This window comes from Panthera leo, chromosome D2, assembly GCF_018350215.1.
Source record: "Panthera leo isolate Ple1 chromosome D2, P.leo_Ple1_pat1.1, whole genome shotgun sequence".
NCBI classification, from domain to species: Eukaryota; Metazoa; Chordata; class Mammalia; order Carnivora; family Felidae; genus Panthera; species Panthera leo.
This window is the reverse complement of record NC_056689.1, coordinates 86,140,062-86,165,455: the sequence shown is the minus strand read 5'-3', so window position 1 is coordinate 86,165,455 and position 25,394 is coordinate 86,140,062. Positions and strand designations below refer to the sequence as shown.

Below are 25,394 nucleotides of genomic sequence, written 5' to 3'. Positions count from 1 at the left end.
TTGTTTAGAGCTCTTGTGGGTTCAGTGTGTGTGCACACGCCTGTCTGTGTTGTGTTGGGAATCTGTTTTGTCATCAGGTCTGAGGGGGACTAAATGTCACATCTCTTCACAAGCCCCCTGTGTCCCACGCTGAGTTCTGGATGTCTTTGGGTCTCTCTCCACATGCCAGTGACGAGGTTTGGGGGTATTGTGGAGCCGGCGGCCAAGAAAGAATCCCTGAAGACGTCTTTGGTGCAAAAAGGTGATCTTATTAAAGCACGGGGACAGGACCCACCCGTGGGCAGGAAGAGCTGCCCTGGGGTCGTGACAGGTGACTCATTATATCCCCTCAGGCTCGAAGGGGTCAGGGATAGAGTAAGTCCCTAAGGAATATTGGAAGCAAGGTTTCCAGGACCTTGAGGGGCTGGCTGTTGCTAGGGAAGCGCCACTTACTACCGTTTAATGAAACCTCAGTCACGAGACCCTCCAGATGTATGTCGGGGGCCATCAGCTTGGGGGTGTGATCGCCAGCATGTACTTGGGGGAGTTGACATCAAGGAAGTAGACGTGCAGGATCCTGGGGGTTGGGATGACGTTGAGCTAAGACTCTCTTTTGCCCCAGCAAAGTGTCGTCATCGAGGCAGCTGAGGTCCTAGAGGGAGGTCACTCTGCCGGTCTCAAGGACTTGTGGATGGGCTGTGGCAGTAAGGGAATTTAACTTTTCATTTGCCTGAGTTTCCCACATCGGCATGGCCAGCACTTAAAACCCTTTCCTTTGTTCTCGGGTGGCCAGGAGTGTCTGAGGAATGTCACACGTATTCCCCTGGGCGGGGGGGGGGGGGGTGCTGCTGTTAGCCTGTACTCTGCCCTCTATTTCCCCTTGCTCCCTTGTCACCAGCACAGGGACAATCTGTCTGTCTGGTTATACGGCAGACTGTATCCCTCACCCCCTTTTAAAAGTCCTATCAGAGGGCAAGGACTGCGGTGAGGGTGGCGGGAGATGGGATCCCTGGGAATCTTCACATGAAGGGGGTCTGTCCCCTTGAGGATCCCACCGCTCGGGACGCGGAAGCTCTGCCGTGCACCTGACTTCTGCAGGATGAATGTGACCTGATGTGATTCGGGAGGTGACAAAACCCTCATCCCAGCTGGTCAGAGGGCAGCCTGGCCCTGGGTGGCAGGGCTGAGTACTGATGGGGTGGAGGGTCAGGCCGGTATGCTGAGGCCCCAGGTAAGAAGTGAATTGCAGCCTGAAGGCAGAGGATTGGAAAGGAGTGTGTGTGCGCACATACGTGTTCAAGGGACACGGAGGAGAAACCTGTTCTATCCAGGGCTTTCCCCCTGCTCAGGTCCAGGCCACAGGTCCAGGTCCAGGTCTGGACCGGAGCCCGTGGGGGTCGTCCCAGGGTCCCAGGCTAGCAGGTGCTGTCCATGGTGCTGTCCGCTGGAGGCCGTGGGCGCAGGAGTGAGGCTAGTGGGTGGCGGGCAGGCTCTCCAGGCTCCTGACGCCCACTCACAAGGAGAAGCTCAGGTTGCAGGGGAGGCAGGATGCCCACGTTCCTGACTCCTGGAGGTCTGGGGCCCCGGTGTGGTCCCGGCACACCCCTGCCCGGCCGTCTCCCGATGCTAGTGAGTCCTGTCTCTTCCCCTCACGGCTCTCGGGGGGCGCCTCTTAGGCACGGCCAGCTTTATCCCACCTTCACATGGTTTCGTATCCTGGCCAAGACTCTCGTCCTGGAAACCACAGGCTGGATGGAGCACCCACAAGAATGCAGACTCCTGGCGCCACTCAGTTCTCTGATTCTTATTTTTGGAAACATGAAACAGAAGTCTTATGCTCTGTCTTGAAATAATACCTTTCCTTAATTCTGTTCAATTTAGCCAAAAATAGGCCCACCCTTTCCTAGGATGACAGTCCAACCTCTTGAGCCAGAATGGGGAGGAAGGGGTGCTGGGCTGGAGGAGGGGGCGGCATCTTGGCCACTGGGGGTGTGGCGTGGCCAGGGCACGGCCGTCCAGACCAGCCCAGGAGCAGAAGCACGGGCTTCCCCACACATGTGGTCATGCCTCCGGGATGTGAGCAAGCATGTGGGCCCTGTCTAAACACCCTGGAGCCAGCTCAGGGTGGTGGCCCTGACATGTCCCTGGCCAGGGATCCATGGAGGGGTCTGTGGGGTCAGGGCACTGACACAGCCAACCCCACACCTCGGAGGAAGGCAGATCAGAGGTCACAGCTGTGACGGGGACCCTAAGAAATCAGTCCATGGCCCCTGAGCCCCAAGGACCCACCCCTGACACAACAGGGCTTCCTTGAGGCACCAAAGGGGGCCCAGTCCAGGGCGCCGTCCCCAGCACCTGCCGCGCTGCATAAGGTGCCCAAGCCGGCCCTTATGGCTCACCATTTTATGTCTTTCTGTGAACATTTTCCTTGCTGTCTTCCCACCCTTGCTGGACATCTGTCTTCACCACTTCCCTGCGGCAGGAGGCCCCCAGGAGGGGCTGGCGCCTAGATTTTCCGGACAGACTGGACTTCCCGTAAACTCTGCTTCCCCGCAAGTGAGAGCATCTTTGGCCTCCTCACGGAGGTGCCCGGCAGGCGGGAGGCCAAGGCGCCTCTCTAATGGAGGGGGGTCGTGTGAGGTCTGGTGCGTGCCAGAGGAAGACAAGTTGGGTGGGCTCTGGGGGGCAGGTGCAGGGGTCCGGTGGTCCCAGACTGTCCAATTTAAACTCAGGGGTGCAGATGATTAGGCTACATGGGGCTGGTCCCACCCTGATCTTCTGGTGCCGGGAAATCTTGTCATTGGAGGAGGCATGTTGAGGAAAGCAGGTCGAGGTGGAAGGATGGACGCCGGGCTCTGGGGTGACCCTGGAGTAGGTCACGCATGGTGGCGGGCTCTCCTTCGGCTCAGGTCCACAGGAAGGGTCGGGCTCTTAGCTGGTGCACAGGGCGCCAGGACCACTTCTCCACTGAGGACGGGGCTCCTTTGCTGTCGCGCACCCCCTCTTGCTTGTGGGCACCAGCTCGTCCCCCACCCACCCCCACCCAGAGGTCTGTGTGTGGACGCCTGCGGCCCTATGCCGGTGGGCACGCGGACAGTGTACCTGCCCTGACGGCTGTTGGGTGGGCCCAGTGGCAGCGCGGCAGGTGCTGGGGACCGCGCCCTGGACTGGGCCCCCTTTGGTGCCTCAAGGAAGCCCTGTTGTGTCAGGGGTGGGTCCTTGGGGCTCAGGGGCCATGGACTGATTTCTTAGGGTCCCCGTCACAGCTGTGACCTCTGATCTGCCTTCGTCCGAGGTGTAGCAGCCTGGTCCCAGCAGCTGGGACGTCCCCTGGAGACTGGAAGAGAGGGTGCCTGTGCCCCAGCCACTGGTCCTGGGAGGGGAGGAGGCCAGCCTGCCACGGGGGTCCTGGCCGGTGTGTGGCTCTGCACCAGAGAGGCCCCAGCTGCTGAGGGGACATCACACCGGGGAGGTCTAAGGGCCCTTCCTGCCCTGGTCCCCTGAAGCTCCGACTTGCATTTGCCTGAGGGACTGAGGTGGCCTGAGGACCGGGCCAGCTTCTGCCTGGACGAGGGGCAGGGGACAGCCCTGTGGTCAGGCCCACCAGGTTCCCGAGCCTTGGGTAAATGTCAGCCTGGTAAAAGGCTTTGTCGATACTCATTTCCTGCAAAACAAACAACCATTTGGTTTATTAATCTTTAAATCTCGACTTTTCCATCAAAACCATGTGCAAATGTCTTTTCGAAGAAAAGGTCTGGCATAAAACCGTGCACTTACCGTGAGATGGAATTTAAAATAGCAACTTTCCCTTAACAGTGCTGCACTGCTGTTTATGCAAACGCAGCGTGGGCTCGGCCTGACTGAGACGCCAGGCTGCCCGCTCGTGAGCGCTGGGCCAGGGTCGGCTGTTGGTGCTTCCCCGGGCAGGCGGAGCCCCCAGACCTGTCCCTCTGCCCAGAGCCCCCAGGCCGTGGGAGGTGGCCCCCCCACTGCGTCCTAGCCTGGCTGTCATCCAGGTGTCAGCAGGGCTGCGCCCGGGCGCCGATTGGCTCGCGGCAGCCGGGCGGGCTGTGCTGGGGAAGCCGGCTCTGGGACACTGGGCAGAAACACGCACCTCTCCCACACTCACTCCTTCACTCCCTGCTTCATTCATTCATTCACTCACGCACTCAACAAGTGTCTCTCGGGCGCAGAGGGCCAGGCCGGACGCGGCAGGACAGCTTGCTGAGCCCCTCGGAGGGCAGCGCCCGGACCTGCCAGGAGCCGGCGGCAGAACCTCAGAGCACCTTTTGGGACAAGGAGCTTCCTGGGTCAGGTGGAGGCCGCCCCCTGGGGGAGGCCGTGTCCTGAACACAGAGGCATGGTCCGAATCCCGTCAGTTTGTTTGCAAGCTGTCAGAAGGCCAGGTAGATGGTAACTGATTCTTGGTGAGCTTAAGTAGGGTATTAACTGACGGGAAGCGCTTGGGGCTGTGTGAGCTGCAGGGGCCCCAGGGTGGCCCCACCTGTGCACGGGGCCAGTTCGGGGCCCCCCAGGCAGATGGCGCACCGTGGCAGCCTGGGGTCTGGCAGCTCTTGACGTGTAAGCTGACGCACGGGGCGCGACCATCCAGCCTCATCGGCTTGGCAAGGGCCTTCGTGCCTTTGGGGATAAATCGGTCCTTCAGCCTGAGGCCCAGCAGCTGCAGGGGCGGAGGCGGCAGCTCGCAGCGGGGCGGGGGGGTGGTGATAAACGGCTGCGAGGCCCCAGGCTCCCTCGACAGCTTTTCCCCGGCACCTCTCTCCCCTGCAGCTCACGGGAGTTCTCTGGGGGAAGGTCTGGATCAGCCGGCATCCTCATAACACACATCCTTCCCACAGCCTAGAAGTTGCCAGATCCCAGGGAAGCATGCAGGCTCCAGGCTGGATGTGTCTGTCAGACCCGGGGCCAGCTGCCCAGTAAACCCACTGGAAGAGAGCCTGTGTCAGGCCTCCATGTGCACACATACACACGTGTGCACATGCATGTACACACAGAGAGCCACATCCACGGGCACACGCATGTGCACGCACACACACAGAGCCACATCCAGGGGCGCGCGTGGGCACACGCACACACACACAGAAAGCCACGGGCACACGCATGCACATGCATGTACACACCGAGCCACGTCCACGGGCACACGTGTGCACACACGTAGAGCCACGTCCACGGGCACACACGTGCGCATGCGCCCGCAGACATGAACACATGCACAGGCACAGAGCTGCCCCCACAGCCAGCACATGCACGCACACACTCCCAGACACGAGCACACATGGACACACGCAGAGCCGCACCCACAGGCACATGCATACAGAGATGTGATCTGAGGTGTATCATTGGGCTTCAGAATAAAAATAAATTTTGTACTGTGCAAACTTCTCCGTTTTGGCCAGGCTTCTTTTCTTTTTTTTTTTTTAATTTTTTTTAATGTTCATTTTACTTTTGAGAGAAAGATGGGGAGGAGTAGAGAGAGAGGGAGACACAGAATCTGAAGCAGCTCCAGGCTCTGAGCTGTCAGCACAGAGCCAGGCACAGGGCTCAAACCCGAGAACCAGGAGATCATGACCTGATTTGGAGTTGGGATGCTTGACCGAGTCACCCAGGCGCCCTGGCCAGGTTTCAGAGGACTTCCAAAGGAGACCAGCAGCCTGCACCCAGCACCCTGTTTCTAGAGAGGGGTGGCCCCTGGCACGGCTGGTTAGCTCTGCCCAAACGGAGCCCGGGGCACATTCTGTGGGCACAGCCTCCAGGCAGTGTGGGGGAGAAGGGTGATTCTGTGCGGGTCGTGCTGGTCCTGGGGCTGAGCACCGGGTTGTGCGGGGTGCCCGGGGCCACCGCTGACTGAGCAGTCTCAGAGCTGGCCCACTCCCCTGGGGACTCTGTGGCCAGCTGGTCCGGCCCTGGTGGCTCCACGCGGGCAGGGGCCGGGAGAGCATCCGGCATGGCTGCCCCCGCCCAGCCTAGCTGTCCATCAGAGAGGGCCTCGCCCCAGAGCTGGGGGGAGTGGCAGAGGCCACAGTCCTGGTCCTCCTGGCCTCCTCACCTCAGCCCCGGGCCCCAGAGCCGCCAGCAAGTCCTGCTGGTTGGGCCTCCGTGGTCACCCTCGCCGGGTCCTGCTCACATGACGTGGGCTTCGTGTCGACACGCCCCTTGGCGCCCCTTCCCACCAGCGGAGCCCATTCTGAATCCCTGTGTCCCCCTGAGAGCCTTCTGAGCAGCTTCCCACCCCCATCGCCGGCCAGCCCCCCGCCGCACCACCCTCATAGCCCCTGGCCTCTCTCAGCATCTTGGTTGGCCCCTCCCATCTGGCCCTGGGCACAGGTGCGTGAGGATCCCGGAGACTGGATTCTGACCCACTGCTCTGTCCCTTGGCCCTGTGACTGTTGCATGGTCACTCAGCCTCTCTGATCCCGTTTCCTGCGCTCACTCAGTGAACGGCTCCTTCCCGCAGCGTAAAAGGCTGGATACCTATGACCCGCCCCCTCTGCAAAGTGGCATCATCTCTTTTTGACGTGTGGGGGGGTAATTACAGTAAAATGCAGAGCTCTGAACTATTGTTTTAAGTTTATTTATTTTGAGAGGGCGAGTGTGAGCAGGGGAGGGGCAGTAATTTTGTTCTTCATTTGCAGAAGTTCTTTATATATTTTGGTTACAGGCCCTATGTTGGACGTGTGTATTTGCAAACATTTCACTTCCTTAGTAGTGTCCTTTAAAGAGCAGACGGTTTTGATTTCTGCAAAGCACAACTTATCAATTTTTTCATGGTTAACATTTCTGGCATCGTGTCTGAGAAGTCTTCGCCCGTCTCCAGGCTGCAAAAGTATGACCGTATGTTTTTCTTCCAGGAGTTGTCTTGTGTGTATGTTTGCAATCTACCAAGAATTATGTTTCGGGCACGGCACAGTTAGCACTTCTCCCGATGATGCTCAGCTGCTCCAGTACCACTTGTGGAAGGCTCCCATTGCCCCATAGACCTTGTCAGTGCCTTGTGCCATTGGAAAACCCAGGTGACCACATGCGCTGGAGGCCGTTTGTGAACAGCGAGTCTGTTCCATTGCCCTGCGTCCGTCTTCAAACCAGTGCCACACAGTCTTCATTACTGTACTTTTTTAAAAAATGTTTTTCGGGGTGCCTGGGGGGCTCAGTTGGCTGATTGTTCGACTTCGGCTCAGGTCGTGATCTCACGGCTCGTGGGTTTGAGCCCCGTGTCAGGCTCTGTGCTGACAGCTCGGAGCCTGGAAGCCTGCTTCCAATTCTGTGTCTCCCTCTCTCTCTGCCCCTCCCCTGCTCATGCTCTGTCTCTCTCTGTCTCAAAAATAAATAAAAACAGGGGCGCCTGGGTGGCGCAGTCGGTTAAGCGTCCGACTTCAGCCAGGTCACGATCTCGCGGTCCGTGAGTTCGAGCCCCGCGTCAGGCTCTGGGCTGATGGCTCGGAGCCTGGAGCCTGTTTCCAATTCTGTGTCTCCCTCTCTCTCTGCCCCTCCCCTGTTCATGCTCTGTCTCTCTCTGTCCCAAAAATAAATAAAAAACGTTGAAAAAAAAAATTAAAAAAAAAAAAAATAAATAAATAAAAACATTAAAAAAACAATAAATGAAAAAAACAAAATTAAAAAATTTAAAGGCAAAGAGCTAACAAACTGACTTTACACATTTTGAAAAGCAAGGACATGTAACATTTTAATTAGCCATTTAATTTTACTCTGAACAAATGTTAAGTTTTTAGTAAGACTTTGGGCAATAAGAGCGACTCCTATGTCTTCTCGAAGGCCTTGGAGGTGTGCGAACCTCCTGTGGGGCCCAGAGCCTTGGGTCCGGGCTAGATGGGGCAGCCAATGCGCAACAGTGAGTCACCGCAAGGCACGGGCAGACGTGATGCCAAGGAGCGTGTGTGCACTTCATCACCAGCCCATCAGTACAGGAAGGAGGGTGTTCGTTCACGTGCAATAAACGTGAGAGTCCTGCCTTTCAACAACCTGTTCCAGTGAGCACAGACTAATTCGGACCAAAACGTACGCTAACTTTTCTCAGGTATTACTTTCCCATTGTCTACAAAACAAGAAACTGTTGGTGGTCACAAAACTCAACACTCAAAGTATTAAAGGGGCGCCTGGGTGGCTCAGTTGGTTAAGCGTCTGACTTTGACTCAGGTCATGGTCTCACAGCTCGTGGGTTTGAGCCCCGCGTCGGGCTCTGTGCTGACAGCTCGGAGCCTGGAGCCTACTTCGGATTCTGCATCTCCCTCTCTGCAACTCCCCCACTCATGCTCTGTCTCTGTCTCTCAAAAATGAATAAACGTTAAAAAATTTTTAAATATTTATTAATTATTTATTTATTTTGATAGAGGGAGAGAGCACATGCAGGGGAGGGGCAGAGAGAGAGAATCCTAAGCAGGCTCTGCGCTGTCAGCACGCAGCCCAGTTCGGGGCTCCATCTCACGAACTGTGTGATCGTGACCTGAGTCAAAACCAAGACTCAGATGCTTAATTGACTGAGCCACCCAAGCACCCGATTACTGTACCCTTATGTGAAGTCTTAAAATCAGGTAGTGCAAGTCTTCCAACTTTGCTCTTGTTTTTAGCATTATTTTTCACTATTCTAGGTCATTTAGATTTGCATATAAATTTTAGTGTCTGATCACCCCTTTCTGCCCAAGAAAGCAAGCTAAGGCTTTGACTGAAATTGCATTGGTTCTATAACTACCTCTGGGAAAAGGTGGGTCCCGCACAATGTTCACAGTCCCCCGGGAGCAAGGGGCAGTCTCCACTTACCTCGGTCCTGCTTAATCTCTCAGTGGTTTGCAGTGTTACATGGAGGGTCTTGTACAGCTTTGTTAGACATGGTCCTACCTTAAAAGCCTTTGGTGCTATTGTAAGAGGGACTTGGAAAATCTCTTTTCAATGGCTTGTTGAAAGTACATTAGAAATCCAAAAAATTTTTATTTATAGACCATGTATCACGTAACCTTGCTTAATTCACAGAGCTTTTAGCTCTGGAAGGGGTTTGTAGAGTCCTTAGGATCTTCTCTGTAGACCACTAGGTTGTCTTTTCTGTGGTTTATTTTTAACTTTTCCTATGTCGTGGGCCAGGGCTGCATAACATTAAGGAAAATGATGAGAGTGGACAGCCTTGCCTTGTTCCCCATCTTGGGAGAGAATTCACTGCGTTACAGCTAAATGTGGTCTTAGCTGCAGACTCTGTAGGTGTCCCGTGTGACAGTTAAGAGGTCCTGTTCTCATTTGTGGAGTCTTCATCATGAACACCTGTACATTTTGTCAAACGCACCTCCTGCCTTTGTTGAGGTGATCATAGGGTTGTCCTTCATTCTGTGAGTGTAGTGACTCTTAAGTGATTGGTTTTCAAAGTTAAACCAACCTTGCATTCCTGGTGTGTACTTCAGCAGTCATGATGTATTATATTTTTTATATTGCTGCTAATTTGCTAATATTTTGTTAAGGAAGTTTGTGTGTATGCTCACGAGAAATCTCGATCTATGGTTTTCTTGTAATGGCCTTATCAGGCTCCGGTGTTTGGAAAATGCTGATCTCATAAAACAAGTTAGAAGGTGCTCGATTTCTCTATTTTCTAAGTGAGCTTCTGTAAGACTGGTATTGTTTCTTCCTTAAAAAACTTGATAGAATTCACCAGTGAAGCCATCTGGGCTGGACTTCTTTTTTACAGAGTGGTTTTCAATTATGAATGCATTATTTAGGAACAATAGACGTGACACTGTGCAGGTGGTGTGTTTCTTTTTGTATTCATTTGGTAAATTGTGTATTTCAAGGAATTTCTCCATTTACGTGGCATAATTTTTTGACATGAAGTTAGTTCATAATCTTTTTAAATTATTCTTCAGATGCCTGTAGGATGGGTAATGGCATCATTTTTCTAAAATTCTTAATACTTGTGCTTTCTCTCTTATTTAAAAAAAAATCAGTCTTCCAAAGGTTTGTCAGTGTTATGAATCACAAAAATAACATTCAGTTTTGTTGTTACTTTTGTTTTTCTGTTATTTGTCTCTAGTTAAGTGGTTTCCATTCTTTACTATTTTCTAATTTCTACTTTGGATATACTTTGTTCTATTCCATCGTCTTGTTTATTTTTTTCTCTTTTTTTTCACTTTTTTTAATGTAATCTCTATACTGAACATGGGGCTCGAACTCATGACCCCGAGATCAAGAGTCCCATGGTCTCTCCATCGTCTTGTTTTCTGATGTAAGTACTTGGAGCTGTAAACTTCCCTCTTCAAACCACCGTGGCTACGTCACTTCTGATATGTTTTGTTTTCAAACGTGTAACGTACGCAACCAAAGAGCCTCAGCACCCAGGGGACCTGCAGAGAGCAGTGGTTAAACTCAGCACCGTAGCAGATGCGCGTCTCTCTGTCCCTGTCGGGCTGGGGAAGAAGAGACAGGAACCTTCCAGCAGACAGTGGGCTTGTGTAGAATTCTGCTTCCAGTAACTACGAAACACGTGGTTTTCTAAAACAAACAAGGAATGTTTATTAAAATTTAGCTTTACATAAGTGAAACCGTGGAGTGTGTCCGGCCCCTTTCTCTCGATGCGCCGCGTCCGCGGGATGGGTCCAGGCTGTGTGTAGCAGTCGCCGCCGCATTCTCGTCGTGCCTGGAGTTCTGTGTGGCTACGTCACACCTTAGTATTATCCATTTGACGAAGGCCAAGCGCTTGGGGTCATTTCCAGTTTTGCGCCGTTCCGCCTCTCTTGCACTCGTGTCTCGGCGGGCGTGTGCTGTGTGTGTGCGTGTGGACCGGCCGGGCCGCGCGGCACCCGGAGCCCAGTCTCACTCCCACAGCAACGCGTGTGAGTCCCCGCTGCGCACGGCCCTGCCGGCCTCTGCGTCGGTCACTGTGCTGGCCGTGGGGAGGTCCCTGCTCTGCCCAGTTTCATACCCCTGGTCGCTGAGATGCCCAGCTTGTTTCTGTGTTGACCTGGCACTTGGGTCTCTTCCGCGTGAGGTGCCTATTCAAGAACTTGGCCGTTCTCTGTCTTTTTCTTGCTGAGCTGTCGGAGATGTTTCTGTGCGCCGGGCGTCTTTGTCCAGTATCTGTGTTACGAGTGCATTCTCCCCGCTCTGCGCCCCCACGGTGTCCCGTGACCAGCAGTATGTGGGTGCGTGCAGATGTCAGAGCCGATCCGGGCACGTGCTCTCCACGTTCACTGTCCCGTGTGTCACTCACGTCTCGATAAAGCCGTGAAAATGCCTTGTACTGTAGGCCACCAAGAGAAGCTGGGCCACGTCTATCTGGAGGACGCCCGAAGTGAGTGAGGACACATGGCATTTTAGTGGATGCAAATATCATAACAATTTCTGTTTCCTCACAACTGATGTTCAGAGTACTGAATTTATTTTAATTTTTTAATTTTTTAATTTTTTTTAATGTTTATTTTTGAGAAAGAGAGAGTGCAAGTGAGGGACGGGCAGAGAGAAAGGGGGGGGGACACAGAATCCAAAGCAGGCTCCAGGCTCTGAGCTGTCAGCACAGAGCCTGATGCAGGGCTTGAACCCATGAACTGTAAGATCATGACCTGAGCCAAAGAGCTTAACCGACCGGGCCACCCAGGTGCCTTCAGAGTCACTGAATTTAGAGAAACAAACAACCTACGGCTTCTGTGGAAGTTGATGGACTGACAGACGATTGACGTGGACGAACAAGGGCCCCTGGAGAAGGCAGGCCACAGCCCGTGGTGGCTTCCCCCACTGGGCACCAGTGTCCGCCGTAAAGCCTAACTGAGGAAGGTCGGTATTGCTTGGGGTAGACATGCAGGGCGAGGGAAGGCACAGACCCGGCAGCGCAGGCGCAGGAGGGCTCTGGTCTGAGTCACAGGCGGCCTCGGGAGTCGGCACTCAAGGGGACGTTAGTAAGAAGGCCACGCGGGCCAGAGAAACGGAGACTCTAATGGTGTATCGGGTCCAGGAGGAGGGGTCAGGGGGTGCTGATCCTCGTCCCCCATCCCCTCTGCTGGCTTCGTGCTCCCACGGTAGCCCCAGAAATGGTTCCTTCTGCTCCTTCTGCCCTGCTCTTGCCACCGTGGTGGACACTTCTCCTGAGTTCCGGAAGCCCAGGGCCAGCTCCAGTCGGACAGCTTCGCTCTGACGGGCCAGGCCTGGGCAGTGTGACCCGGGCGGATGCTCAGAGAGCCGGGGGCTCCTGGGCGGAGGGGAGCAGATCCTGGTGCAGTCGGCCCCGCTGCCCCTCGCAGAGGGCAGCAGGACACAGGCTGTCCTGTCCTCCCGGACGGACCCGCTGCTCTGTGGTCATGATGCGCCAGCACCAAGGGAATGGAGGTCCACCTGGAACCCTGTTTTGAAACTGGACTGAGTGTAAATAAAATACAGATTTGATGGGTGGGGCTTGGGTTTGTATGAATTTAACACAGTTTAATGTTGTTCTAAAGCAAAGGGGTCAGAATGAAGCTGCCTTAGCCACACATGTGATTTCTTTTTTTTATTATTATTATTTTTTTTAAGTTTATTTTTGAGACAGAGACAGAGCATGAACGGGGGAGGGGCAGAGAGAGAGGGAGACACAGAATCGGAAGCAGGCTCTAGGCTCTGAGCCATCAGCCCAGAGCCTGACGCGGGGCTCGAACTCACGGACCACGAGATCGTGACCTGAGCCGAAGTCAGACGCTTAACCGACTGAGCCACCCAGGCGCCCCACGTGTGATTTCTTATGTTTTCCATTAAGAAAAGATGGGATTAGTGACTGTCCTGCCCTCTTCCCTCCCACCTAGGGTGATCACCTTGAAATAGGAAAGTCGTCTAAACCCCATTCTGGTTGGCCCCCTGGCCAGCTTTGGGGCGACTGTGAGGTCCGGTGTGTGTGCATGCGGGAGCCTAGCCGTGCTGGTTCTGGCAGAGTCCTCCCTCCGCGGAGCACGCACCCACCGATGAGTCCAAGCCCCTGGGACGCCCCCTCTTCCACACAGGGCCTGCCCTGACCACCGTCCCCACACATGGGGCCATCTGTGTGGGGCCATGCAACAGCAGCCATGCCCCCTACGTGGCCTCAGCCCACTCGGTCGTGGCTCACTTCCAGAAACAATTACTATTGCTTTTACTGAAGTGAAAGTCACATCACATAAAACTAGCCATTTTATTTTATTTATTTATTTAAAAAAAAATTTTTTTTAACGTTTATTTATTTTTGAGACAGAGAGAGACAGAGCATGAACAGGGGAGGGTCAGAGAGAGGGAGACCCAGAGTCCGAAGCAGGCTCCAGGCTCTGAGCTGTCAGCACAGAGCCCCACGCGGGGCTCGAACTCACGGACCGCGAGATCATGACCTGAGCTGAAGTCGGACGCTTCACCGACTGAGCCACCCAGGTGCCCCTAAAACCAGCCGTTTTAAAGCGACCAGTCGGCAGCATCTTGCACATTTTGCAGCACTGTGTTAGGACCACCTCCGACACCCAGTTCCGAGATGTTTTCCCCGCGGAAACCGGTCCCGCTGGCAGCCGCGGCTGCGGTCTGCTCTCTGGTCCACAGGCCGCCCATCGTGGGCACTCCTGGTCGGTGACATCGCGCAGGGCCTGTCAGTTCGGGCCCCTGTCACCCAGCGCCAGGGTTTCAAGGCCTGTCTCCGTTGCAGCAGGTGCCAGAGCGCCACCCCGTCTGGTGGAGGAATAATAACGCATCGTGTGGCTTACCTAAGCCCACGAGCTGCAGGGCACTCAGGCTGTCCCCACCTGTTGGTTGTTTCGTGGGTCCCCTGTCCGTGGTGCACCTCTCACCATGAGCGCCCGGGCTCCCTTCCCCCTCTGCTCCCTCAGGCGCCTCTGCCCCGCAGTCCTCCTGCACCTGCACGGTGAGCCCCGCACCGCCTCCGGCCCGCGCGCGTTCCCTGGAGCGAGGCCGGGGTCCTGAGTCGCATCTCCTGAATTTCAAATGTGGGATTCTCGTGCACAGCAGGGACGCTGCCCCAGCCCGAGCTGAACCTCCTCCAGTGGCGCCATCCCTGTGCTCCCTCAAGGTGCCCGCCAGCTGGATTCTGCAGCCACTTTAGTAACCTGTCCCAACATGGGGCGCCTGGGTGGCTCAGTCGGTGAAGCGCCGACTTCGACTCAGGTCATGATCTCGCAGTTTGTGAGTTCGAGCCCCGCATCGGGCTCTGTGCTGACAGCTCAGAGCCTGGGGTCTGCTTCGGATTCTGTGTCTCCCTCTCTCTCTCTCTGCCCCTCCCCTGCTCACACTCTGTCTCTCTCTGTCTGAAAAATAAATAATAAAACATTAAAAAAAAAACCTTTCTCGATATGCGCGCGCACCAGAACAGCATGCTATATAGCCTCGCTTGTGTTCGAACTTTATGGAGAGACCATCTGTTGCCTTCTGGGGCTTGCTTGAGGGGTTCCCTGTACCCCTTGAGTTGTGTGGCGCTTCTAGGCTCCTGGCTCACGGCACAGGGAGTGTGAGCTGGGCCTGGGCGGGGCCGGCCCCCGGTGTCCCCTCCGTGGCCTGCCCGTGCCCTGACTTGGCGCACAGGCGTGCCCGTCCCATCTGCAGGCTCAGCGGCCAGCCTCAGGGTCACAGGGCACCGGATGTACGTGTGTGGGGTGGATTCGCTGAGACAAACCCAGCACCGGAGCCCCAAGACCCTCTTTCTCTGTCAGTCTGAGAAAATAAGACCTGTTCTCGCGTTGCAAGCAGAAGCTTCTTGGGCCGTGCAGGGGGATGATAGACTGTTCTGGGACCCCATGGGCTTGGGGAGCTGGGCAGAGGCTTGTGCGCTGGGCTCTGCAGAAGACCCGGGCCCCTCGTCCAGTCCCGTGTCCTTTCTTCCTGCGTCTGCTGTGACCGTGCTGCGGCCCAGCTCGGGCCGGGCCGCGTGGGGCAGGTGTGGGCTGCCGTGCGGGTGGAGGCGGAGGGCGGATCGTCACCTCCGAGGTTCCCCAGGACCAGCAGTGCCACCCTTCGGGATCGCTGGTGTGACAAGCGCGGGTGCCAGACTGGCCTGCTGGCTCCCAGAGCGGAAGCAGTGACCGCGGCTTCAGGGTCTGTGCTTGTAGCGGCTGCTGTGGTATCTGGGGCTGCCTTCAGCCGGGCCCGTGTCCCCGTGCCCCCCGCACACACACGGGAGCCTGTGATGGGCAAATGGTGCCCACGTGGCTGCTGTGGCCCAGGCGAGGAATGCGGAGGGCAGGGCCCTGCTGCAGATGCTGTGTCCGGGCCTGAGCTGGGCACCCTGTGTATCTGTATGCTCCTCCGGTCCCTGGGTGACGGGTTGGGAAGCAGACCCTGACTGCAGCCCCCAGGGACTAGCCAGCTGGGGGCCCTGGCTTCCTGAGAGGGGCCCAGGCCGGCCCTCCTGTGGGGCCCTGTGCCCTCCTGAGCATTGCACACACACCCCATGTGACTTCCTGGCTCTGGAAAGACTCGGTCTCCTCCGCGTTGTGGTTAGAGCTTGCCCGTGGTGCGGGAGCCTGTGTGTGCGTGGCAGGGGTGCGGGGTGGGGGGGCTGGGGCAGTGCCCCTCGCCCAGGACACAGGAGCTGGCTGAAGCTGGGGGCTTAGCCGTGAGCAGAGCCCGGAGACCCCCTCTCCCCGGCTGGTCCACACCGCTGACATCAGGAGTCCTGTGTTCTGAGCAGGACCCGTTCAGAAACCACCTTTGTCTGCACCCTGGCTGGGCTTTGTGGGGCGGTCCTGCGGGTGTCTCTGAGGTTTGGTGGGTGAGGCCCCGCCCAGGCTGCTCTGGCAGCTGTCGTGTCTGTGGAGGCGTGGAGGACGCGCCCCCGTTTGCGGGGACGGCTCTGATACGGGAGCCCCTGGCCTGTGAGCAGGGCTTTGCCCGTCCCTTCTTCCCTGAATCACACTTAATGCTGTTTGTGTTGTGTGGCTCTGGTGACGTGGCCCTGTCCTCCCAGTGGCTGGGAACTATGGCAACAGCCCCCAGGCTGCAGCAGGCGGGAGGAAGAGCCAACCAGCAGCCACGTAAAGACCCACCGAGCTGAAAATGCTGGGCCCGTTCGTCGAAGGCACCTGCCTTGTAGGGAGCCACATCCCAGAAAGTCTGCGGGTCGCATTTCTCAGGGAAACGGCAGGGAAAGCTCTAGAATATCCAGGAGCTTTCCCCAGACACTTGGCTGCACCCACCTTGGTGGAGGGGGGCCACGCACGGCCAGTGTCCCCGCCTGGGCAGGGGTCTCTGGCGAGGCTGGCCGGGAAAGGAGTTTCGTGGCCTCGTGTGCAGCTCGGCAGCTCCACGCATGGTCGGACAGGCTGCAGTGTTAGCGCCCGGTCAACCTGTGCAGCAGAGCCCCCAGCCTGAGCCTGCGACTGGGGGTCCCGGGTCCACGGGGCGGCTCACGGGTACCCCAGGGACTGGTGGCCTTGACCCTGGGGCCTCTCTTGGCGTCGGAAAAGGGGCTCGGCTGACGAGGGGCTGGGCAGTGGGGTGTCAGGCCTGGGCCGCTGCCACCGGCGGGAGCCTCGGCGACCAGGGTGGAGGGTGGGCAGGGCGGTGGGGGCTCCAGGGCCCGGTGGACAGGGGTGATTGGGCTCTCGGTGCCAGAACACATGACGGGGCCTGACATTGAGGCTGCATTATTGAGGCTGGTCCAGGAGGGCTCGACGGCCAAAGCGAGTGTGAAACACCCCACTTGTCCCCTCCCAGGGGCTGAGGCCTCCCCACCCCCAACCCCCCTGGTCTCCCTCCCCCGGGACCCCCGAGCCTGCGCCCCCTCTTCTGGGCACTGCTGCTTGGTGGCCCGGGAACCCCGGTGCCCCCCTGCTCCAGCCTCTGAGGTTCTCCCGCTTCCTGGGAGGCCCCCATCTGTGGGGAAGGGGGTGGGGCCTGCAGGACTGTGCCTGGAGCCCAGAGGCTGCAGACAGGCAGATGGAAAGACAGAGGGATGGGCTTTCTCTAGCCCCTGGCCTGGCCGAGCATCTCTCACCGAGTGTTGACCTCTGACTTGCATCCTGGGATTTGTCCATATCCCTAGGGACTTGGGAACCCCTGTTCCCCCCTGGGAGCCAGCGTCCTAGGGGACTCCCAGCATGTGACCTGGGACCCCCCTCGAGTGTGGCTGCTGCCACCAGGACCTGAGCCGCCCTGGCCTCTGGGTCTGTCTTCGCTGCTGGCTGCGGGGGCTGGGCTGGTACTGACATGGGCCAGGGGGGGAGCTGCTTGCCCCCCAGAGCCAGCTGTGCTCTGCTCCTTCCCAGGGCCAACTCTCCCTTCTGAGCACCCAGGAGGCACATGCATGCCAAATCCGGGCATGCTGGGTTCAGGGGGGCCGGGTCCTGACAGGGCAGGGAGGGAGAGGGACTCAGAGGTCAGACCAGAGTTGGGTCAGGAGCAGGGGTCTGGGGCCCGTTTGCTTTACTGGGCAGACCTGCCTCGGGGTTCAGGACTCAGCTGCTCCAAAGGCCTGTTTCCCCCCTCCTCAGCCCCCCACCCCACCCAGCTCCTGGGTCCTCAGTGCACTCCTGTGTCCCTATGTGGCTGAACTGGGGGCCCCCAGGGCAGATTCCACTGCCGCGTGTTATTGGGGTGTTCGAGGTTGGTCCTGATGGTGGCACTGGTAGGGGGCTGAGCACCTGGGAGAGGGAGGTAGCCAGGGGTGGGCCTTGAGTAGGACCCCTCTGGGCGTCCCCGGGGGAGGCCCTGCCACCCGCAGCCACGGGAGGCGGCCTGGCCGGAGCACCAGGTCCTGTCGCACAGACTCCCCCCTCGGATGCTGGAGGGGCGGGGCCCCAGGCAGAGATGCATTATTGATCTGGCTGTTGCCTTAATCACTGATTTATGAAGGTTTCGGGTGCCGTCTGAGGATGTCTGTGCCTAACGCCGGAACTGAGCTGCAGACTTTGCGGACCGGATGGGATCTGGGGTAAACAGTGCTGCTCTGGGAAGGTATCACTAGTTGGGTTTCTGGGCCAAGGCTTTTACTGAAAGCAGACGGGGGAGGGGGGTCTCTCCTGGGGTCCAGTCGGGGGCAGGAAGGCGTCAGCACCCCTGGCTTCTCCAGTCACCCAGGTCCCCAGGCCTAGGCACTTCCTGGGCATGAGAAGGGGCATTATTCCAGAACCTAGGACCCCAGAGGCCTCGGCACAGTCTCTTGGCTGATACACATCCTCGCTGCTGTGTCTGTTCCTCAGAAAAGACAGGGTGGGTGTGTTGCTCCTGCCACCCTGGGCAGGGCACTGAACTGGGAAGGGCAGCTGCGCCCGCCCCCCCCCCCCCGGCATCCCACGCTGGGGCAGGTGCACGAGTGCTCAGAGGGGCCAGCGGAGGCTCCCTGGAGAAGGGCCCAACGGCTGAGCAGCTGGCAGGGAGGGAGTGGGGTGCAGAGGGGATCCAGATGGAAGGAAGGGCAGGCTGAGAGGCCCGGGTCTTTGGGTTGTGGTGCTGGCTCCCCGAGGCCCTTGCTCTTCTGCCCCGAGGGGCCCGGGGTCCTTCACCCGGAGTCTGCTGTGACTCTTCAGCTGTTTCCTCGCCTGGAAAAGGGGAGCATCCACCCCTTACCTGGTGGCTCTGAGAACTTGGTGGGATCAGAGCGGGAGGGCTTCAGAGAGTGCCTGCTCGTGGCACCTGCTGGTCCTTGTTCCCGGCAGAGCCGGTGGCCTTGCAGGACAGCTGGTGGCGAGCCAGTCGAGGCCTCAGTGGTGACCGTGCCTGCAGGTGACCCGCTTGTGCAGGGGCCGGCCCGTGCACCCGAAGGAGGCAGGGATTTCCGCAGAGGCCACGCAGACCCTGCAGAGGGCCGGCCTCAGCCGGACTGGATGGTTTTCTGCGGGAGTTTTCTGGGTCATAGGACGTAAGACAAAATGGAATCGACTTCTGAATGAATTGCAGCGACTTGTGATGTTTGATTTATGATTGCAGCTTTCCCAGTATCCCCACTTCTGGCATGGAATTCACCCGAAGACGCTTTGAGGGCCGGGCCTCTCCTGGGTGACCACAGAGGCAGGCCGGGAAGGGGACTCGTCCCGGGGCCACGGGCAGGCCACCTTCCACACGGGGCCCACCTGCCAGGCCCTGAAGGCGTCAGGAGCAGGCTGGCCTCTGGGTCTGCAGGGGCCCCCTCCCCCACCCCGTGGCGCGGGCAGTGTCACCAGTGACAATAGCGGTGACTCACGGCCCTGCAGCGGCTCTATTTTTACCCTCCCCGGGCTCACCTCCTCTCCTGCTCTCCTCCTCGCTGGGGACGCTGGCTTATGAACCTGCTGGGCCTCACGGCTGCCCAAGGACCTGAGCCCACTGAGCCCACAGCAGTTGACGGGTTCCTCTGCCCACTGAGGGCAAGCGCTGAACTCCGGTCGGCAGACCAGTGTTATTTTTAGGGAAAAGTGTTCAGAGAGCACCTCACATCGTCTTTGGATTTGAGGCGACTGCACGAGGGCCTCCTGTTGGCTTTCACTGCTGCTCACTGAGCATGCGACCAGCGTCACGCTCTGGGGGCGACCCCCTCCCTCTCCTTCCAGCCACCTGTGTGACAGTAGCCAGGCCAGCGGGTTAGGTCAGGTCGGGTCGGGTCACTGGGAAACCGGAAGGATTTCGTGAGTCTTACCGGAACAAGGCTGTGGGAGCATCGATTGCCCAGCCTTTTCCCCGGCGGTGGTTGTGGCGGCTGAGAAGCTCTGAGAACACCTTGGGGAGGTCTGTCTGGGCACCAGGCTTCACCTAGTTTCTTTCTTTTAAAAAACTTTTTTTAGTGTTTATTTATTTTTGAGAGAGACAGAAAGAGCACGAGCAGGGGAGGAACAGAGAGAGAGGGAGACATAGAATCCAAAGCAGGCTCCAGGACCCGAGCTGTCGGCACAGAGCCTGACGTGGGGCTCGACCTCACAAACCGGGAGATCCTGACCTGAGCCGAAGTTGGATGTTCAACCGAAGGAGCCCCCCAGGCGCCCAAGATGACCTATTTTCATAGCAATGCGGGGCTCTGTGATTGCCAGCTCGGCAAAATAAAGGCCTTCCTTGAAGAATAGATTTTCTTAAACCTTTGTGTTTTAAATATTCACCTGCACCAGGGACAGCCTGTGTCCGTGTGTGGCAGGAGCCCTGGCGGAGGCTGAGCTCAGAGCTGGCCGCCTCCTCGCAGGCACAGCTGCACCTGTGGCACTTAGATTTCTGAGCAGGAGGAACAGAAGCGTCCGATAGGACCGTGGGGGCAGAGCTACCCTTGACCTACGGGGTCAGAGGTGTCTCATGGCGGGAGGGGGGGGGGGTGTGCCGACAGCGTCACACAGCCACAGAAATCACATGTGAGGTGCAGCAAACTGGCCTCGCTCAACCATACTCCAGGTACTCCCGGCTCACGACCTCATCTCTGGGCCCAAATGTCTCCCCAGTGACCTTGGAAAAGGTAGCAGTCCCACCCACCCCTCTTCCTGCTTTATTTTTCTCCCAGGCACCAGGCGCCGTATTTGTCTGCTGGCTTGGAGTCTGTCACCCACGATAGTGTCCAGCCTGGGAGGGCCCCTCCCTGCCTTCTCCCAGGGCCCAGGACAGACCTGGCCTGTGGTTCCTGCAGCAGCCTCTGACCTTGGCTCTCTCAGCGGGGCCCAGCCTCCTGAGCAGATCTGTGGCCGGAGCCTGCACTCGGACGACGCCAAGGCCCAGCCCCAAATGGCCTAAGAGAAGCAGAGCCCTGCAAGATGGGGGTGCCCGAGGGCCCCCGGTGCCAGGTGCAGGAGAGCAGGGCCCTCTGGGGCTGCAGGTGTGCCCAGGGGACGAGAGGGTAGAGACTCCCAGGGACCGGGGTGGTGACTTGTGTCTGTGGGGAACAGAAGGTTTGCATGCGAGACAGCAGCGTGGCCTCTAGGGCTTGGGCTCAACCCCACAAGGAGCTGGGCCCGAGGCTTTGCACCCAGTGGTGGGGCCTGTCAGGAGCTGAGGGTGGGGTGGGGGCGGGGCAGACAGGCGGGGCTGGAGGCCACTGGGCTTGCGCCCTCCTGGGACACCGCATGGCCCCCACCCAGGGTGAGAACCAGCCTTACTCTGGGCTCCATTTGCCTGGTGGCTGCAGCCCCTCTCTGGGTTGAGCAAACATGGACCGAGCCCACGCCCCTGCGTGGGGCCCCATCCCCCACGCCCTCCTGCTGTGTTCCTGGCGAATCTGGGGGGCGGTGGGCTCCTGGGGGCCCCAGCCCTTTCCTCCTGTTGGTGAGACCCGCTGGGTTCAGTGTTTGGGGGAACTTCACACTTTATCGGCACGGACTCTCCTGAACCCTGTGGACTTCTGGATGGTGGCGTATACGCCGTGTGGGCTTCTGCGCATCCACCTGATGCAACACGGCGCGCTCCGCCACGTCCGTCCACCGCTACTCGGACAAACCCTGGCGGTGGATCTCCTCTTCACCCTGCCTCTGGATGCCCGAACGAAAGTCAGCACCTCCTTTAGGAGCCAGAGTGGGGCTGACGGCGGCAGGATGCTGGGCGGGGGCAGTTAGGGGAGGTCCCGGTCCTGCCCAGGGTGGATCCAGAGCCCACGTGGGGGAAGGCACCCAGAGCAGCAGCTGGTTCTCGGTTCCACCTGGAGGGTCTCCGGAGCACATGTGAGCCGCCGGGTGCAGTGACGGGGGCCTGGGCGCCGGGGCGGAGCAGCCGGTCCGAGGGGTGACCCGAGGAACCTCCACTTAGCAGAGGACAGAGTGACTCTGGCTACTCAGTGGGGCTTGAGGCTCCCCTGGTGGGGTCCGGGCCGGCTGCTCCTCTGAGCAGGGTCACTGTGGGCAGAGCTACCGCCCTCTGGGACGGCCTCGCTCACGGCTGCTGGCCCCGATGGGATGCCCGCCCTGCCCAGCCCTGGGCCTGCCCGGGGACCCCTCCCGGCTCGCCGGCCTCGCCTGTCCAGCAGCTACGGCTGGGGTTCCCGTCCCACCTGTGTCTCCCCTGCGAAGCTTCCACGTGGCCGGCTCAGTGCCCTACCTGCTGTCTGGGAGTCCCGTCGTGCGCCCCCCAACCCTGGGGTCTTAGGAAGTGCTCAAAACCACAGGGTGCTGTGCACTGGGTTACACGTCCCCCCTTCCCTGTCCCGGAAGCGGGCCCAGGGAAGGCCACGGGGCTAGCCAGTGTGGAGCCAGGCCACAGCTCCCCACGGTGCTCGCACTCTCTGCTTCCATGCCCCCCAGACCTCTGAGCGCCTCTTCCCCGCGGCCTCTCCATCCAGGAAGCCCACCATGATAACCTAGCTTTCCAGGGCATAAAAGTGCAGGGAGAAGCATGGTGTGGGTTCCCTTGTGCTCCTGACCCGTGGTTTCATACACCTTGGTTCTGTTCCTCTCCTGGAAGGACCTGAAGTCCAGGATTTGTGGTTTCTCTAAAACCAGGGATTGTGCTGGCTGAGCCCCCTTGCTAACCCTTGGCCCGGTGGTGCCCCTACTCGGGGCCCAGCACCGTGCCGGCCGAACCCTAACTTCTCCTCCGGGGCTCGCTGGGCTGGACCTCCCAGCGCCACGTGCTGGGCCTTGTATGGCAGATGTCCTCCGCAGGCCCAATGTGCTGTTCTCGCTCTCGGGGTGGGAACGCCACGGCCCTCGTCTGCCGCTCCCTGTAGGGGCGGCCCAGGCCACAGGGCTCGTGGGCATCTGGAGACCCCGAGTTTCTGACAGGTGTTGGGGGCACATGGAGCCAGGTTTGCCCGGTGCACAGGCATGGGGGGCACGGACTTGGAGATGCAGACCTAGGGGGGCACAGACTTGGGGACGTAGACCTGGGGAACAGAACTTGGGGGGCACAGACCTGGGGCACAGGTGGGGCCCAGCTGGTGGCCTGAGAGTCAGCTGGGGGAGCCCCAGCCAGGACGGGGAGGGGGCAGGTGTAGAAAGCAAGGCTGGCTGGGGCTGCCTGGAGCCCGGAAATGCAAGAGGGAAGGAAACACGGCATCAGGTTGAGAGCAGAAGCGGGAGCCCCGGACTGGCGACTCCAAACTGCTCTCACTCACAGATTAACGCTCCCCGGGGCACTGTGTGTGCCTGGCGGGGAGCATCTTTTCTGAGAGTTGTGACAGTTAACAAGGCTGCGATTTCTAACGACCCCTTTCTCTGGGAGGGGTTCATGTCTGGACAAAGTTGATAGAAACCAGGATCTGGGTGGTTCACCCGTGGTCCCCACAGGCCCGGGGACCGCCCTTCGGAAAGTCCCTGTTATTCACCCTGGGACTGTGGCAGGCTCCCCTTTAGCTCATTCAGCGAACCCACAGGCGACCACCCCCAGGAGATGCGGCAGGAGGGTGGGGGGCCTGCTTCCAAGGCTCTGGGCACCTGGGACCCCTGGGACCCTGCTTGCAAGGCTTCATGCGTCGGGTGCAGCTTTCAGGAGGGGGTGTCTGGGTGCCTGGGACCGAAGAAGGGCTGTTCCGGGCACCATCGGCTCTGTTCACGCCCCATCCCGGCTGTGGGTCCGTGGGTGTGGTGGCCTGGCCTGACCCCGCAAGGAACCCAGAACAAGGGACAGCATGGCCCCTAGGACCCACCTCTCTGCCCTGGCCCAGGCGCTCCCTGCTTTGCACAGGAGCCTGACTTCCGCCTTCAGCCATCACCCAGGCCCACTTCCAGGGTGAAGTGTGTCACTGGGGGGCCGCAGGGGGCTCCCTGCAGTGGTGGGGGGTGGCCTCGGGGGGCTGCTCCAGCCCCAGGCGTGTGGAGGGCACGGGTCTTTCTGCCACCTGACCCGGCATCCCTCTGTTTTTTCTGCAGTGAACTTCGACCACTTCCAGATCCTTCGGGCCATCGGAAAGGGCAGCTTCGGCAAGGTAAGGCGGAGCCAGCAAGGAGGCCATGACGGGACCAACCCCTCTGCCCGCCAGTTCTGGAGAGGCCGGCCCCAGCTGTGCCTGTCGGTGGGCCTTGTGGACAAGCTGGCGACGTGGGGGGTGTCAGGGGCACTAGGGGGCCTCACTCAGGAGCACTAGGGTCTTTAGTCCAGGTCTTTGGGGGGCTTGTAAGTCAGCGGGGGGCTGAGGGTGCAGACGGCACAGCTCTGCGCTCCGCGGGACCGAGACCCTGACCCCTGCTCTCCAATGGGGCGGCTTTCCTTAGAAATGGACCGGCTCGCGGCCTCAAAGGGAAGTGTCGTAGAAGCCCCTGCTGTGGGGAGGGGGTGGCGGCAGATGTCCAGTGTCCGGGAGCCGCTGGGACACTCGGACACCATTGTTGCAGTTGGAGCCCAGAGGCCAGGCAGCTTCTCCAGGGGAGCAGAAGGCAGGACTGGGGTGCAGGGGAGCACGGGTCTCACCCAGAACAGCCGTGCCGCTGGCTCCTCGAAATAGGCCTGTGCGGAGACCGGAGACCGTCTCCAGTTCCTTCTGGCCACATCTAACTTCCTGATTGCTGCCTCCTAATGTCTAGAGATTGGGGGTAATTATAACTCAAAGAGGCTTAACGAGCGCTCCGGGAAGGTTAAAATTAGCTCTCGGGACTCTGCCTTGATGGGTCTGTCGTAAATGGGTCACTTCTGAATGGATAGTTTCTTTTCGGCAGATAAGGAGGCTTGGCAGATGAGGCCTTTGGCCCCCTCTCCGCACAGCTGTGTGGGTGCTGTGGCCCAGGCTGCCCAAGGCCTGGGCAAGTCATAAACCGGGGCAATTAGCTCCTTTGCAGGAGTTCACTCAAGCACTCTTTCATTAGGGAGAGAGTATTTTAACATCTGCTGGTCAGGCTGACCTCTGCCCTCCCTGCTTCTCCCAACTGAGTGTAAATTCTGTCCCCTAGAGCCACAGAGAGCGTGGGGAAGGTCGAGGGGCAGACAAGGTGGGGCTTAGGGTTAGGGTTAGTTAGGCATTGGAGGGCACCAACCCCGACCAGGATTCAAGACTGGCTTCTATGGAGAAACATGGAAGTCATGCAGACATTTGGAAACGGACTGAGGAGTGGTGTTGGGGACCGACCTGGGGCAGCCACTTCACTGTCCCCCCACTCCCCATCCCTACCATCCCCCTCATACGCTGCTGAGCACCACCACCCCCCACAGCGTCTGCAGAACCCCAGGGTTCTGGCTCCTCTGACCAGTTCTTGGCTTTAAAAGCCAGCTGGCCACAGGGTCCCGGAAACAGAGCTCTGCGGGGTGGTGAGGTGGGGAGGGAAGGGAGCCACAGGGTCCTGCTGAGACTTTACCCTCAGAAGCTGCCGTGTAGTGGGAGGACTCCTTCCTGCTCCCTAACGAGGTTGCAGCTGAGGGGTGCCGTGTGCTGGACGGGTTTCTGGACTGTGGACAGACCTGGGCTTTGGTCCTTCCGGCTGTTCTCGGGGGCTAGGGCAGTGACCCCGCTGGAGAAGGAACGGGGATTTGGAGGCTCGCCACAACCGGCTCCACGTGTGTGTGGCTTGGCCCAATGCGCCTTTCTGTGCGCGGCCTTATTTCAGATGTCTGCATAGACTCGGCCCCACGTGGACACCACAGTCAAGACTGGCCTTGTAAGAATGACTCTG

At 58.7% G+C, this 25,394-nt stretch overlaps 1 protein-coding gene across 7 annotated transcripts in view; it reads left to right on the top strand.

The window, feature by feature from the left end:
• The window catches only part of STK32C (serine/threonine kinase 32C), a 97,442-nt gene that overhangs the window by 41,849 nt on the left and 30,199 nt on the right, over nt 1-25,394 (top strand). For all 7 annotated transcript variants that reach the window (XM_042907456.1, XM_042907460.1, XM_042907455.1 and 4 more), the window contains one exon: nt 23,664-23,719. In XM_042907456.1, the coding sequence (XP_042763390.1) occupies nt 23,664-23,719 (56 nt within the window). The remainder of the gene's footprint in view (nt 1-23,663; nt 23,720-25,394) is intronic.